This window comes from Dermacentor silvarum, chromosome 4 (assembly GCF_013339745.2).
Source record: "Dermacentor silvarum isolate Dsil-2018 chromosome 4, BIME_Dsil_1.4, whole genome shotgun sequence".
NCBI lineage: Eukaryota > Metazoa > Arthropoda > Arachnida > Ixodida > Ixodidae > Dermacentor > Dermacentor silvarum.
This window is the reverse complement of record NC_051157.2, coordinates 42,126,265-42,138,937: the sequence shown is the minus strand read 5'-3', so window position 1 is coordinate 42,138,937 and position 12,673 is coordinate 42,126,265. Positions and strand designations below refer to the sequence as shown.

The window sequence follows — 12,673 nt, the reverse complement described above, 5'->3', positions numbered from 1 at the left end:
TGTGCAGACCACGGTTCAAGGAAAACTTCTTTTATCTGCAAGACAGGTGTGGTAGCAGTCTGTTTACACAGGGAAAGCCAACTGATGGAGCCATTAGACAGTGTGGATGTGGATGCAATTTTAGGTCGATGTAGCCGTCTGTTTATGCATTCTCACTGCAGCTTAAGAAAGTTCAGAAAATGCTGCAGATACAAATTAATTTGTTTTCATTGGGTTCAACATAACCTGGTTTTTACTGTAAGATGATCCCACATATCTAGATGTGTTATAGCAGGATGTCAATACTGTTTAACTTCACCTAAGCACCATTAATTTCATGCAAGAAATGCTGCTATGATACAACCACCAACTCATATTTAGCTTCAACAGGATGACTAAAACACTCACATGGGCGAGGAAATGATTTGATCTTTCTCTGTGTATTCTAGCCTACTTACTAGCTAAGTTAAAGCTTACCCTTTGAATAAATCCGAGTTCTTCCTGAAGAAAGTTCACAAAAGATACTAAATATTTTCACTTAGTTTATTGCATATACTAGTGTTCTCATTAAATAACATAACTAAAATGGTATCTATGGTATCTTTCTCGTAGCCAATGGAAACAATGAGTAAGACATCAGCAGAGTTTTTTCAAAAAACATATAAGCCTGCATTAACATACTCTAAACTCAAGGCAGCAAACAAATTGTAAGCTATACAATAACATGCACGACTGCCAAAGCTAGCAGCCATGGGTGAAATGAGCTGACATGCATGACATGCTACCACAGTCATGCAAAGTGTGTCATGAATGAGTAGGGCTCATCCTTGGAAACATCGGTACAAACTGGCAGGACGTGTACAGCTTCAGCATTAAGTTTAATAGAAAAACGAAAGCAAGGTTAAAAAAATATATATCATGGTGAATTTAAATCTAACAATAGTTATTGTGACTTACCTGTGGATCGGTCTTGATTTCAAAGTGGTTGTCACACAGGTGACACTTCATACGGAACTTGTATATGGGCGTCGAGTAGTACATGCCCACCTTGGACTTCTCCGCGTTGTAGCGCACGCCCGTGCCGATGTGGTTGCCACAGCCATCGCACCATATGTTGTACGGCATCTCGAACCTAAGCAGACAATAATTAATCTTACTACTCATGACTGTCGAGGAAAATCGGGTGTCATAGCCTCGTTGGAGCAGTTTTATTGAGTTGCACCGGTCAAAAGCAGTCATACGTGAATGGACTGATTTCGCATGAATGATTGGTGGTCACTGATGAGGCTTAACAAAGCAAAGCAACACTGAGGCTATGAAAGAGGTTGACCACCTGGGTCTGTTTCAGGTGCACCAAGAGTGTGGTACACAGGCATTTAGCATTCCCTGCTCATCAAAATATGGTCACTGTGGCCTTGGAATCGAACCAGCAACCTCGTGATGGGTGGCAGTATGATATAACTACAGAGACCACGCGACGGGTCTTTACAAGAATGGTTTTCACTAACGAACGCTAAAAGAAAGATTTGTTTGTGACATCCAAATTTCCACATCTGGGAAGTACTATACGACATGGCCTTCGAGGTAATTGGTGAGCCATGAACAATCTTGGTCAGTCAGTTTCGCACACGGCAAATCAACGTCATACTCGTCTGAACCTAACTCCTCATTTTTTAAACTATGGCAACAGGACGATCACGTCTTGATCAACCAGATATATGTCCAAACACTGCCACATCAAGTTTTTGAGATATGAATTCTCAGCAGAGCAACCTGGAGATTTTCTAAGCCGTGTTTGCTAAACTGTCTCTCAAAGGAAGAATCACAGGGTAGTCACATTTGAGATATCAAAAGAAACATGTTATACCAGTTATGTTTGTGTGTGGGTCTTAGTGTGGAATCTGATGATAGAATGAAGGAGTGTACGCACCTGATGACTAGAATTCCCAAGTGCAACTTGCGGGCTCTGTCTCGCAACGGGTGGGAGTTGCGAAACTTGTTGATGGAGCCGTGGCCAGGAGTCCATTCTGGCGGGTAGTACTTGTTCACTGCCTTCCTTTCCGCCTAGAGAAGAAGAATCAAGGAACAAGTTATGAAAAAATGTGCCGCAGTCATTGTTTGGATTGCTGCAACCAAATACAGTCAACTCTCATTAATTCGACCCTTGCGGGGCAGCGCGATTTGGTCGAATTATCGGAATGGTCAAATGAACAAATGAGGCACAATTCCCGAATTCAAGTATTTTTATCGCTCTAAGTAATCTGTGATGTCTTTCTGCTTCATACTCTTGAAGCACGACTCAATTCGCATGCGGCTACGAGCACCGACATATTTAAATGCTGCCTCAGCGTTGAACAAAAACAAGGATAGTAGTTCTAAAAGTTACGAAAAGTAAAGTAATATTGCTTCACGCCTAGGGAAGCACTAGCGCCGTATGCTGAATGTCTTTTGTGTTTTCTAATATGAGGTGACGCTGGCGGGCGTCGAATTAACCGAAGCGGCATGCTTTCACCTTCGAACTAAGCGAGTTTTTTTTCCATAGCAATGTATGGTTTTTTTATTGGACTTTTGAAAGCGTTCGAATTAAGCGAAAAGCCGAATAAACTGAGGTCGAATTAAAGAGAGTTGACTGTAATTCAACATATTAGAAGGCAACATCGACAACCGCAAAGCTTTCTAAACAGGTAGCCAGGCAAGCAGCAGTCAAGCAAGCGTTGAATTCTGTCAGCTGTTGCCGCGCAGAAATATATTGATACAGAAGAGGGTGTTCCAGAGAGGGAGGCATACACACTAGTCGATCTGGCACCATCTCAGCATTAGAATAATTGGACAAGACCACGATAATTCCTTACTATTGATAGTGAAGAGGGTGTTCCAGACAGGGAGGCACACACACACTAGTCGAGCTGTCACCGTCTTAGCATCAAAATAATCAAAAGACAACGATCATTTCTTACCGCTCACATTCGTAAACAACCAACACACACGAAAGCTGTCTACCTACCATTTTGGGAGGTCAGGGACCGATACCGCTGGCTCTCACGAACACGGGATGGCTGTCAAAGTAGTCTTGAAGCTCTGCTGCACGACACGCTGGTTTTGCTAGTTGGAATACCTACATATCATCGAAACCAAAAAACGCATCACAGCGCTCGAAAACGAGGAAGACCCGTCATAACATACTTGGATTGGCTAGGCTTAGAGTTTCTTTCTCTATGGCTTAGAATTGAAATAATAAATGGATAAATGAATGAATGCATGAAGGAATAAATGGATATATGAATGTTTGACGGGGTGGTGGGTTGCGTCACTGAGCACTTATTATTTTGTTTAATGGTCTACCTTTATTTTTGAGAAACACACAAACACAGAGAATTCTAAGCATTAACCTCTTTAAACAATTACTGGGAACTCTGCCTCTGTACGTCACCGTTGTTTGTGCTCTCCCACAAACAACGCCGTATGGGGCAATGCCCTCTGTATTTAAAATGCAAATCTTAAAGGCTATGTTTTTACTGGTTGCATGCGGCGGAAGTGATTGCGGGAGACGCAAACAATTCACAGACGTTCAGTTTATCGGCATCTACATTAAAACAAGTCTTTATAAGCACTTTAAACATATGTAAAGGCACAGACTGTGACCAAATTTAGGCTCCAGCGGTACCAGCGGTAAAGCTTTTTTGATTAAAAAAAAATTTAATCTTGAAGGCTATGATTTTGCTGGTTGCATGTGGCGGAAGCGAATGCGGGCGACAAAACGTCATAGACGTTTCAACCAACGTTGGTTTGAACCTGGTATCCAAAACTCTATGACGCATTACTGGCTCCCAAAATCCCTTTCAGCGCCCTCAAATAGCAAAAGTATAGCCTTTAAGACCTGCATTTTAAATTCAGAGAGCACCACCCTATGACGCCTGAATTTGGACAGCACTTACTGAACTCGTCCAAATCTCACCACGTCCTAAAGCTGCAATGAGGCAACGCTGACATCGTAAATGACGTAGCGGCGCGCACTGATGACGTAGCGCAAGCCTGTTTGCTTGAGCGCTGAGCGCTGCGAAAGCACCTGTGTGCTGAATGGATCTGGCATTTATCGGCAAATATTGATACTCTAGCAAAACTAAAACTTGGCAAAATGCGGCGAGCCCAAACGTCATCACAAGGATATGCCAGTGAGTGCACCTTACCTTGTTAAACTCTGTGGCACGGCGTGTTTGTCAACGCTGGCGTGTTGATTGGCGCAGCTGTTTTCAGGACGTTTGTCAAAGACGATTAAACTGGTTTCGTTACGTTGACACGATCAGTTCGGCGCCGGTGTCACAGTGTCCCATGCTGTGGTAGTTCAATGCTATGACTGCTAAACTAATCGGGGGTCATGGCCAGGTTATACCGATTAAAAATCGACACTTCTTACTTGCAAATCGCAACTCAATGAAAAATTGCAACTCAATGGAAGCTTCGCTTCTGCAATATGTAGTTTCAAGTCGATGGGTGGAGCGACAGCAATCGTTCACTGACTGCACAAACAGTCGTTGCTCTAGTGTACCTAAAAAAAATAATAAATAAAGGAAAACGCGCATTATTTCCTCATTCGGTGGTGCTTTGAGGAAGACTTGTTCGCCGGCGTTGCCTGTCTGGCACCTTGCTCCATGAGCATGCGCGCGAAATCATGCCGCGTGGAATTGCTTCTCGTCTCCAATTTACGTAAATGACCTTTCAGATGGATCCAGTTACAGAGACACCGTGGAGGAGGAGAATACTCAGCTGATTGACGGCCTGAAATCGAAGATCTCTGCCCTGAAGACGGTATATAACATCCTGTTATCTGAGAATGTACTATCCCGTTGAACTGTGCGACGGCATGAGGGAACAGTGACGTAATAAAAACCAATGGCTCAGCAACATTCAATGGAACAAAGCAGTTTACGTCTATGTGCCAGCTTCTCATTGCTCTGCCTCTGTGCTCCTCAGTGTACGAGAGAAACTGAAGGTTCCCGATGTCCTTAAGAAAGTTATAATTAGTGTAATCTGCCAACACTTGCCCAGTCGCACCGAAAATCGCTCACCTGTCAGCTTACTATTAAACATAAGAATCGGTGTGGTGCGTTGCTAAAGTATGCCAGTTCCAGTTCTTAAGTTGTAGTGGATGTTTAAATACAAAGCTAGATGTTACAAAACTGTTCGACATTGAAAAAAAAAAAAAAAAATGTTCTACCTTAAGTGCTGCAAGGGCCTTCACAATTAAATTTCCGGAAGGGTTGTTAAACAAGTATCATGGTTTGGTAATTTAATTGAACAGAATACCTGCCTTGCCAGCTGTAAAACCAATCTCATATTTACTGGAGCACACCAAGACCATAATTATGCTCAATAGGATGTGATGTGGGCCTTATTAGGTCTTCCTGTTACTAATGCAATATTTTTCCGGAACGAACTAAGCATTCTCACCATTAATTGTGCTGCAGGTCATTCCGTGTAATGTGATGCCTGCACATAAGTGGAATGATCGCATTCGTTAGAAGACCCAGCGGTCATGCAACACCAACTGTAACTTTCACCATCAATGCCTCTTAAGTTAGTGAAGCTTATCGATTAGGCGCTGTACACAGTAGCTTATGGTGCTCAATATTTTCTTAGTCTTTGACCTTGACTTGAGACACTAAATTTGATTGTCAGTGCTTTCTTCTTTATCTGTTATGCAACAGGTGTCAATAGACATTGGCCATGAAGTCAAGTACCAAAACAAGATGCTAAATGAAATGAGCACGGACTTTGAACGCTGGCGAGGGCATCTTGAAATCGACGATGGGCCGACTCGTGAGAATGAGCCGGTCCGGCCACAATCGCTACATCTTTTACCTCATGATGTTCTCCCTGTTTGTGTTTCTTGTCATATATATGTTAATTAAGCTGGGCTAATAGATGTGAAAAAAAAAAGTGTTTGTAAATAAATTGTTTTGTACTCACTTTCTTTAGTGTGGATGAAAGCTGCCTCTGGATCTTGACACCACTATGCTTTGTGTGCATTTAAAAGCGCACTAATGAGGAACACAACGCCAGTTTACACTGATCAATTATTCTCACAACTTCAATAGTTTCGTGGTACGAGGTTCTTTAATGCAAGACGAAATGACCTTCAAATTACTATTTTTTAAATTTTGTGCTAAAACCTTTGTGCCTGTTCGTCCGAGTGATGTCACAGATTTCGAAGTATTTTCTTGAATTTAGGCAGCTGTGGCAGAGTAAAAGTTCTTGAAACTTGCCAAGTTTAGTCTTTGGCTCCTTTAGAATATGATGTAGCCCATCTTTACCGACAAAAAATTTATGGGGCACAAGCAGAAAAGGGGGGGGGGGAATATATATATTCGAGTAAATAATTAGTACACTAATTCATAATTGCTTTAGTAAACTACTTGCAACTGAAAACGCTACTACAGTGAACCTCTAATTAATGAAACTCTCGTAAATGTAAATGCCGGATAAATGGGAATAGTTGGCCAACCAAAGTCGGTACCAAAGTCGGTACTTTGGTTGGCCAACTATAGGAACGATGTCAACAAGCTTCATTTAAACAGAACGCTTCTTTTTCTAAACTCAAGTTAAATGGAAATGGAACCGAAATTGTGCCTAGCTCATCGGCTATCATAATTGATATGAAACAGGATAAGGTTGACAAGAATTTCAGCCCAAGACAGCCCAATAGCCAAGAAAATTCACTGTATCAGTCATTTGCACTGTCGGGACATCAGTGGCCACTCTGTAGAGTTCACATTGCCTAGTTTTTTTCTTTGTTTTGTGCATCGTGATGGCGACAGTCAAAAACCGAGATCACATGAACCTTGTGCAAAAAGAAGCTGCGATACTCGAAGCAGGGCACAATAACATCTTTTTTTCGCCGCAGTGAAAATAAAGGACGCTTGGCGCTTCGAAATGAAACAATTTTTCGTAATTTTGCGTTCTTAGCATGAACAAAACTTCTGATAAACGAAACTCTATTTCCTGTCCTCTTGAGTTCCATTTAGGCAGAGTCTACTGTATTGGCACTGCCGGTATTGGTACTTATTTAGCACGGCAACTTTGCCTTGCTTAAATCAGTGTTCAGAAGCATCAATAGAGCATATCAAGAATGATATGTTGGGCTGTGTAGGGTTAGGAGGAAGAAATGGAGTCTGGTAGGCCATCTAATGTTTAGACCAGCAACCGGTGGTCTATTGGAGTAACAGAATAGGTGACATGGGAAGCGAAAAAAAGAAAGAAAGCAGATGAGAACAGCACAGAATTCAGTGGCATGAAGAAATTGGGGAAACTTGCAGGCACTCAATGGAGTCATCCCGTCCAAGACGTCTACGACTGGAGATCACTGGGAGAGGCCCTGTCCTGCACTGGACATAAATTAGGCTGGTAATTGTGAAGAAGACAAGACACATTTGTTGGGAAAAAGAAAATATCAGTGTTTTTTTTTACTGCTGCGAAAAATTACATCAGCATTTCACGACCCGCGCACACACAACGCACGCCAGCTGCCTCTCAACGACGATGGGTGTACACTTAACGAATGCACAAAAACAAGCGGTTTCGTTTTCGTTTGGTGGGGGGGGGGGGGGAGAGAAAAACCTCCCGCTGTCACAAGTAAGCCATCAAACACACTGAACAACATTCTTAAAACTTAACGCTCGCTGCCTTGCAATGCTTCAGAAACCACATCCGATTTTCTACTACGTATGGACATTTGTTGGTGGCTAGTAACACACATACACAGTGATGACATGGAACAAGTTGGTGAAACAAGAACAAAGATGGCTTGGACGTCAAGTATTGCTGATATGTGGGGCTTCTTCATGTTGCGTGGGCCAATTTTGTGCGTTAGTGCTTCTTGAAACGGCGCCCTCATAACCACGCTTCTTGTTGCCAACTCCTATTTCACAGCTCGAATATATGTGTGAAATGCAGAAATTCTCATCACGGCAGCTGCTGAATGATTTGAGTCTAATTTGTCGAATTCTAAAGGAGCAGTTCTACTTTAGTGGACTATTGGAAAGAGACATATCATTTAGGCCTTCAAATTTCTTATGCTAGTTACTGAAATTTGGCAAATAAGTGTAAGCGCCAATTCTGTACAAAGAGCAGATATCACAATTCCATGAACTATTACAAGCTTCTCAGGCAGGCAAATGTAATGCATTACTTTACTCACGTGAAATCCTAGCTTTGTTTATGCACACATGTTCATGGAAAGTTCTGCAGTACGCAAATTGCACAGATATTCCAGGGCAACTTATATATATATTTTTGTCCGCTTTAGGTGTCCTGTCGAACTTGGTTTATGTAAATGCAACACCAGCTTTTATTACGTAGTTACAGAGCTGATAAGAAGATGCCTCAGTTTTAAAAAAAGCAATTTTTTAAAAAGAATGTGTGCCTAAATAAAAAATCTGCTCCCAAAAACTTACGACACTTTTTAATTTTTAGATACAATAGAATTCACACAAAATGGTTTACCGCATGGCTAACAGAGCATTCCTGCATTTCACATACATTCTGACAGCAAGCAAAAAGCCAAAAAGCTTCCTCTTAGAGAAGAAAAACATCACTGATACAGCAAGCATTGTGCATATTAAATTGAACAAATGCACTTTGATATATGTTTTCTAGAATATTTTCTTAGATCGATAAGATTTTTGTGTGATCATCGCTCAGGGCAAGGGCTCTCTTTTGAAGCAGCAAAAAAAGGCTTGCTCTGAAGAATACCATAACACGTCTTAAAATGTAAATAAAGTAATGTTTGACTAGACGCTTATAAAACATGAATGAAACTGTACAAAGCGTAAACGCACACAAGGAAAATTAAGCTCAGTAGAAGGACTAGCAAACACAAAACACATTTTTTTTTTGTTGCTTTGTTCCAGCTTATATGGAATCAATACGACAAACACTTAGCAGACGTGGCAAACAACAACTTGACATTTGACTAGCTAGAACTAATGACATCGTCAGTGAAGAAAATGCAAACCAAAGCACCGGTGAGCTGCTTTTGTTATCTTCTAGCACAATGTAATTGGCTTGCTCGAGAAACAAGTGCAAAGCTTGAGATTGGGCTAATATGGATCCCTTCAAGAACGTGCCATGGGGTATGCCTTCTCGCCTGTTTTGCACCAATAGCACAGAAACAGAGATGATATACCATTAAAGGGATGCCAAAGGCAAAACTGAAGTCAAACCAAATTCACAGACTATAGTGTTCAAAATAGATACTAAAACAAACAAAATAATGTCCGACACAGAACACAGTTTCATTAAATGAGGAAATGCTGTACCACCATCAAGGAGTAGCACAACCACTTTAGAAATGTGGGATTACAGGCTCCCAGTGACCTAAATCATTTTGACCACGACTTGCCTATAGTCAATAGCTGATAATAACGTAAATTAATTATTTTTCCTGCAAAGGATTTGCCCGTCCCGACACTCTTCACACTTACTGCATGCAACTATTTGTGGGAGCGAGCCACTTTCTCCCACCTACTGAGTTGCCAAATGCAGCAGCCCCTGGTAAAGCATGACCTCAGAGATCCTTGAGTAGTGCTCAATTTCTTGGCTTTGCTGCCTTGTAGACAATGTTCTTTTGCATCTCCGTTCCTTAGGAAACATTAAATTGAGGAGACAGTCTGTTGGCCTGTGTCTCATCCCTTTAAGTCTGAAAACTTCATGTTTTTACATCACTAGAGAAGGTCTTGAGCACTTCAATCTGCTGACCTCTATCCGCTCGTCTTAGGAGCAGTTGACCATGACCAGAGTTGCCTGGTCTAAAACTCAAAACTTAGCCACACAATATTCCCCCAAAAACAGCCGAAAGTAGTCAACCTGGGTCACAAGTGAGAATAGGAGCCAAGCCAAGAATAAACGGCCACCGCAGGTATCCATCACTTATGTGACTCGAGTGGATATGAAAGATGCCTTTGAACAATGACAGAACTATTGCTCTGTGGCATACCTGTGGAGACAGTAATACATAGCGTGGCTGCAGATTTGTTGCTATTCAAGTGTGAAACATAACTCCTCTTGCAAAATCCAACATTAACAACAATTTTATAGCACTAAGGAATTGCCCCTCACCAATGTGAAAAGTAGACAAGTAGCAAAATCACAAAGAAGGCAAATATACCGTACAATAAGGGCCCTTAAAACAAGCCAGTCCAGCACAAACCTGGCAGACCCGGCAGCCATGGCCATGACTTTGCACAATCTGCTATTTGCTGCCTGTATCCCATAGCAGACAAAAACTGACCAGAGTCTCATCATGAGCTTGAGTGCTAGACTGCCTATTTGGATTGAGCAGTATGGGCTAGGCGAAAAACTTTACCGTTCTGCGACAATTGACATAGCTGGATTGCTGTGCAATGTGCGAAAACTGCATTAACAGTGTACAAAAGCGCTATACAAAGGTCGATAGACATGTGCACAATCTCTCGGAGCAGTTCAAACGAGAAGGAAGCTGCCTAGCAGTGAAAAAAACACACTTTTGAAGTTGTAGAAACTGTACCACATGCTTCTCGCATGCAAACGAATGATACTTAACAAGTGTGAAGATTGCAAAGCACTCGTAACATATTTCAATTTGATACTAAAGTAAGTCTCGAAATGCTGTTCTGGCATCATCGACATTACTGTGGCCTCATGAAACAGAACAACATTTGCTGACATCGCGCAGTTGTAAGGCTAGGTACGATGATGCTGCCCATAAAAAATAGACAGGAATGTATTGCACGTATCTTCTGGCTGCAGTCACGTGTGGCAGCCACAGTGATTGCAGGAATAGGGCGACTCAGTGTATCAGAAAGTAATGACTCGTAGAACTGCTGGCTACCGATACCGAAACCAATTCGTAGAAACAAGTCTTATAATACATTGTTTGGGATACACTGATGCTGGGTAGTATTTTAAAAAAAGGTTTAGAGAGTTTGGACCTTCACTTATATTAGCAAAAAAAATGTTGAAAATGTGATATCAGTACTCTTTTTAGAAGAAACTCGCGCGTGGAGCCAACTCCGACTTTTTCCAATTCAAATATCCGCACAGTCTAGGAACTAGACAACCAGCATACAAATCTGAATTGAACCTGTTGCGTTCAAATTAGGAAGCAGTTCTTTATAGAATCCTTTGTCGCTTAGTGCTACAGTAAGGTGGACGACAATATTTTACCCCTCGCATGGACCTTCCTTCCTCCAACTCGCGAGTCACTGCAGAACCGATTTGCTACATTCAGTATCCCTGCACTTCAGGTTGTCCATTAATTCAGCCTTGCTATGCGATCTGCTAGCCTCCTGGTAAATTCGGATGGTAGACTGACTGCCCCGGGAAGGCGTTGGTCCCTAGTTCGATTCCCGGACCAGGACAAATTTTTGTTCAACTCCAAAGCTTTCTTGCTGAGAAACTCGTATTGGGTTTCCTTTGTGGCTTCGTCTTTGCTAATTGTAAAAAAAAGAAAATAGGCGGCCTACATTAAAGATCTCTTCCAAGTAGGCAGTGGATTACAACTTCCTCTTTCAAATGCAGCAAACCTCATTAAAATTGGTACCGTGGATTCCACGCAAAGCCTTATCTCCGTTCCCATGGGCAAACCAAAAGTAACCGGAAAAAAAAAAGAACAAGAAATTAACAATTTGAAAGTATAGACCATTGCAAGATTCAGTTTTCCAAAATATGCACAGAAATATGTGTTGTTTTTTACAATAACAATACACCTCTTAGCCGGAGTAGTTCTTTCCCACCACAGGTGGCTTTATGATGACGATTTTAATGGCATCACCACTGAAACTGGGTGGCTGTTCTGTTGTAACAGCACCACCTCTTTGTGACAAATGCAACTTCTCTGGTCACAAGACTTTTTTATTATATTAAAAAAAATTCCCTAGGTGTGCATGAAAACCACATCTTGCTATAGTTTATACTTCTTGAACTAGATAGGATTACTTTTCCATTACTTTTGAATCAAACAGTATTTAGATCGCAGCTCTTGAAGCACAGCTTGTTCTTAGAGTACAGGCAGTTTTACAGTAAGGTGACATAACAAAATTCAACATCATTACTGTAGTAAATGACATTCGGCGCATAACATGGCACTCAATGCTAGGCAATGCTACACAGTAATAAAGATAATGACAGTTGTGGGTGATTGCAATGACAACATGACAACAAAATATACACAGACAGCACATTAAGAGTATGTGCAAAAACGTCTTGGGTCATGTTTCCCTAATTAAAATATTTGAGCTCTCTTGGGCTTCACAACATCAGTGCTTTCCCATGATGAAAAAAAAAAGAAAGAAAAAAGAGCACTTGTATTGCCAAAAATAGTAACTTGTAAGTTGTTAACTTAAGTGTATTAGGTTTGTGCGTTTCGCAGCTGCCCCTTGGTTGAGGCTATGGATGTAGTTCAGAGACAAAGACACTGAACTCACTTGAATGAGAACGTCATTCTTTCCTGGTGACATTAAATAACAAGTAAAAAAATGTTTAAAAAGTTTGATTTTTATGTGGTTTGTGCTTAAGGTTAGCAAAAACGTGACATATGATGTTGGTTGCATACACTAGTGCAGCTTGCATGCCCAGCTGCCAAAAATTTCAGCTTTTTGCACATATTGTACATCTAAACTTTTAACGCGATAGAATGCGCCCGCCACCAAAGAATGTAAAG

The 12,673-nt window shown here is 41.4% G+C and overlaps 2 protein-coding genes across 2 annotated transcripts in view; one reads left to right on the top strand and one right to left on the bottom strand.

The window, feature by feature from the left end:
• LOC119448575 (C2 domain-containing protein 5-like) overlaps positions 1-12,673 on the bottom strand; it is a 41,041-nt gene that overhangs the window by 11,824 nt on the left and 16,544 nt on the right. Inside the window, exons 13-14 of the mRNA XM_037711807.2 lie at positions 1,910-2,043; positions 937-1,111 (exon numbers count right to left, since the gene is read on the bottom strand). Of these exons, the coding sequence (XP_037567735.1) occupies positions 937-1,111; positions 1,910-2,043 (309 nt within the window). The remainder of the gene's footprint in view (positions 1-936; positions 1,112-1,909; positions 2,044-12,673) is intronic.
• LOC119449872 (BET1 homolog) lies at positions 3,997-5,913 on the top strand. The gene is given in 4 exon segments (XM_037713154.2): positions 3,997-4,151; positions 4,700-4,785; positions 5,685-5,756; positions 5,758-5,913. Coding segments are annotated over 4 exon segments (336 nt in total). The 5' UTR covers positions 3,997-4,114; the 3' UTR covers positions 5,899-5,913.